General features: G+C 57.5%; 1 protein-coding gene across 1 annotated transcript in view; it reads right to left on the bottom strand.

Annotated features, from left to right (window-relative positions):
- The window catches only part of Scube3 (signal peptide, CUB domain and EGF like domain containing 3), a 35,271-nt gene extending 34,859 nt beyond the window's left edge, over nucleotides 1–412 (bottom strand). The window contains exon 1 of the mRNA XM_010605394.3: nucleotides 35–412. Coding sequence (XP_010603696.1) covers nucleotides 35–412 — 378 coding nt within the window. The remainder of the gene's footprint in view (nucleotides 1–34) is intronic.
- Between the last annotated feature and the right edge of the window lie 2,880 nt (nucleotides 413–3,292).

The raw sequence follows: 3,292 nt of genomic DNA, 5'->3' as shown, positions 1-3,292 counted from the left end.
CCAGGCTGCCGGGCCGCTGCCTGCAGGAATTTACAATCCGGCGCTGGGGGAGCGGGCCCGGTCTCCATGGAGACGGCTTCCCCGGGAGCAGGGAGGTCAGGCGCAGACCGCGCACAATCAATGGATCAATGCAAGCCCCACTCGGCTCCAGACCAGACAGCACCGAGCTCCGGCTCGTCCGCCCCGAGAGCAGGGGAGCGAGGGTGCGAGGGGCGCAGGTTTGCACGCGCACCTCCGCCAGGAGACAAAGAGGGCGCGAGGTGCCGGGGAGGCTGCGGCAGAGGTGGACACACGGGCGTGCCCACGACGCAGCCCGACACGGGGGACACAGCCGTTTAGCACTTCGAAGCAGCTGGGCCCAACCGGGCCAAATCGCGTATTCCAACTCTTTCTCACCCCCGTCTCGCCCCATCCTCTGGACTCCATCCCATCCCTAGACTATCCACTTGAGGACTAAGGAGAGCGGCCTCTCTTGCTAAATCTGATACCTCCAGGGCAGTGAGGGCTTTGGAGGTAAATCCACTGAGCTGTCCTACCCAGAGAGTCACGCGCACGGGTACACACTCTCCTGAAAAGCTAACCCTCAGAACCGTGCCGTTTGTAAAGCACGAAGACACAAGCAAGGCACAGGCACATTAGGCCAAGCTTGCACCCACAGCTTCAAGAGGTGGGTCTGACCCTTACTTCATCCCTCCACCTCCAGGGGATGTTCAAACTAGGGGCAAACTGTTGGAGGAGCAGTGTCCCCCCAACCTCCGTCACTGCCTCCTGACCCCTCCTATGCCCTCTTGCCTTGCACCATGGGGAAAGAACAAAGATCATGTGAGAGGCGCGATGGCTTCCTTGGGGTGTGGGGCTGTGATCAGCTGACCACACCAGGTCCCCGCAGATACTCACACTTAGAGACAGTCTTCTGCCGGGCAGAGGCAGAACCCAGATTGCCTCCGAGGTACCCAGGATGAGAGAGCAATGCCAAGATCTCCCTAAAGATGACATCAGCAGTTGGCATCAGCTGGGGTCAGGGGTGGCTTTGTCAGCAGCCTCCATACCACCTAGGGGAAAGAGCTGAGCACTTCTTCTTTTTCTAGGGATTGAGTGGGAAAGTAGGAGGCTGGAAACAGACTCCAGCTTTGGGTTTCCTGTTCTGGCTCTATGGTGGGATGAAGGTTACTCCCTGGCCAGTACCCTCTGAACAGGCCTTGGTTTCCTCATCTGGAGAACAAGGGGGAGGCTTCACTTGGGGGTGGAATGGGGCAGGAGGAAGCAGGAGGAGGTCTTGAGAGCCCTTAGGAGGTGTGAGAGGTGACCATGAGGATGTGAGCACACAGGTCATGGGACGGCGTGGAGGCCACAGCAAGGTTGGGTCGGACAAGCCCTGAGGTCCCTTCCAGCCCTGTCGCTCCAAGACTCCCACCTTCTCATTCCATTGGCAAACCCCTCCTCTCGCAGCGGCTTTGCCTGCTGCCACCAATTATGTGCAGGGCTGGAGGACAAGTGCAAACTTGCCAACCTTTTAGCCCCAAACAAGAGAGTAGTTTAAAAAAAGAAGGAATTGGAAGTTGCTGGAGAGTGCTGTGATCTACACGGGGGGTGGGGGGCTGCGGAGGCCCCCTTCTGCCTGGCTTTGCTTGGCCACTGCCACGGGATCCCTGGACGCAGGTGCTCCAGCCCACCCTCCCCCACAGCCATGGTGGGCATGGGGGGTTGCATGGGGTCCCCTCAGTGTGAAGCTTGCCCTGGCTTTCAGGGAAGGAGGCTCAGGTGAGCTCCCCACACAATCTACCGCACCAGGAAGGCTGGGTGTCTTTTACCCTATTTTCCTTTTGCCTCATACCATCATTTTTCCTGGGGTCATTTCCTCTGCTCCTCTGAGACCAGGTAAGCTCCTCCCCACATCTGGCCTCTGCTCCGCTCTGTACCCCACTGGGCACTCACTGGTTCCAGCCACGCGGCAGATTCCGTAGGGGTAGAAGCAGGGACGATATCACCGAGGCCCTGTGTATTGGGGCACTGGCCACACTGTCCTCTGCCTCATCCACTTCTGCAGGGACTCACACCTGGACAGTAAATCAGGAAGAAGCAGTGGCCAATGACTTCTAACCAGCAGGGTCAGAGTGTCCCGGGACTGTGGGCTTCCCACAGTCACCTCTCAGGCTACAATTTGCTTTGAGGCTTTGCTTCCTTTAAGAACGCTTGTGCTATTCATTTCTTTCAAATTTCTCCTGAAAATTGGGAGAGAACCAGTGAGGCATAGCTGATCTACCTTGGTTCAGATCCTTTTAGGGCTTCCTCCACCAAGGATCCCACCACACTCAGGGACTTCCCCTACTCTGCCCTGTTTCCTTCCTTAAGTCTTTGCTTTCTGTGCTCCTCGTGTAAAAGGGGTCCAAATGGCCCCGCCTTGCCGGGCAACGCAGACCACTGGGAAGTAGGTGCAAGCCGGAACAGATGGCCCCAAGGTCAACGTCAGGCCTCGCCATCTCCCAGCCATCTGTCTCTTCCCGAAGTTACCTCACCTCTCTGAGTCTGAGCTCTCTCATCTGGAAAATGGTGGCGGCCATAAGACTTCAAAGTGTGCATCAGTGTCTCACCCCACAGGCTGCAGAGCTAATCCAACGTGAGGGTCGAATCTCAGCTCGGTTACTCTCTACCTGTGTGACTTCCGGCACATTTCTCAGTCTTAGAGGACGCCGTCTTCTCACCTGCAAGAGGGGTTAACACCTCACTGGGCTGTGGCATTAAGTGAGGTGATGTAAGGGAAGCCCCCAGCACAGAGTCGGTGCACAGTCGGGGGAGGTGGCTGTTCGTATTTCCACGACTTCTCCGAGGGAACAAGGGCCGCGGTGTTTGATGGTCAAGGCGTAGCAGTGCCCGGGAAGAAGCAGCCTTGGCCCAGGCCACGCTCTGACGCTGCTGGGTGTCAGGGCAGCCGACGTGGTGATTCTCATCATCCCTAACAGGTTCCTGTCCGTCACACATCCTCACCAGGAAGGTCGCAAAGATCCATTCATTCCAGCAGGCAGCCTCTGTCAGCAGTGCTCCCACAGTACGAGTGAGAAGGAGGCTCACCTGCCGGGTGGGCAGCTCCGGAGTCTCTCCTGTGCTTCACGCACATCTTACTACTCTGCCTTGAGAAGGCGCAGATACTCCGAGACACAGCTGGGGCCTGGAGCTGCCATTAACCGGGGGCTTTTACTGGACTGGGCACCGAACCAGCCCTCCAGCAGGAATCCCGTTTTATTGATGGAAAAATTCAGGCTCAAGTAGGTGAACTTGCCTAGGATGGCAGAGT

Source organism: Fukomys damarensis, unplaced genomic scaffold, assembly GCF_012274545.1.
Source record: "Fukomys damarensis isolate Sample0158 unplaced genomic scaffold, DMR_v1.0_HiC HiC_scaffold_20, whole genome shotgun sequence".
In the NCBI taxonomy this organism is placed as follows: Eukaryota; Metazoa; Chordata; class Mammalia; order Rodentia; family Bathyergidae; genus Fukomys; species Fukomys damarensis.
This window is presented reverse-complemented; position numbering and strand designations above follow the sequence as displayed.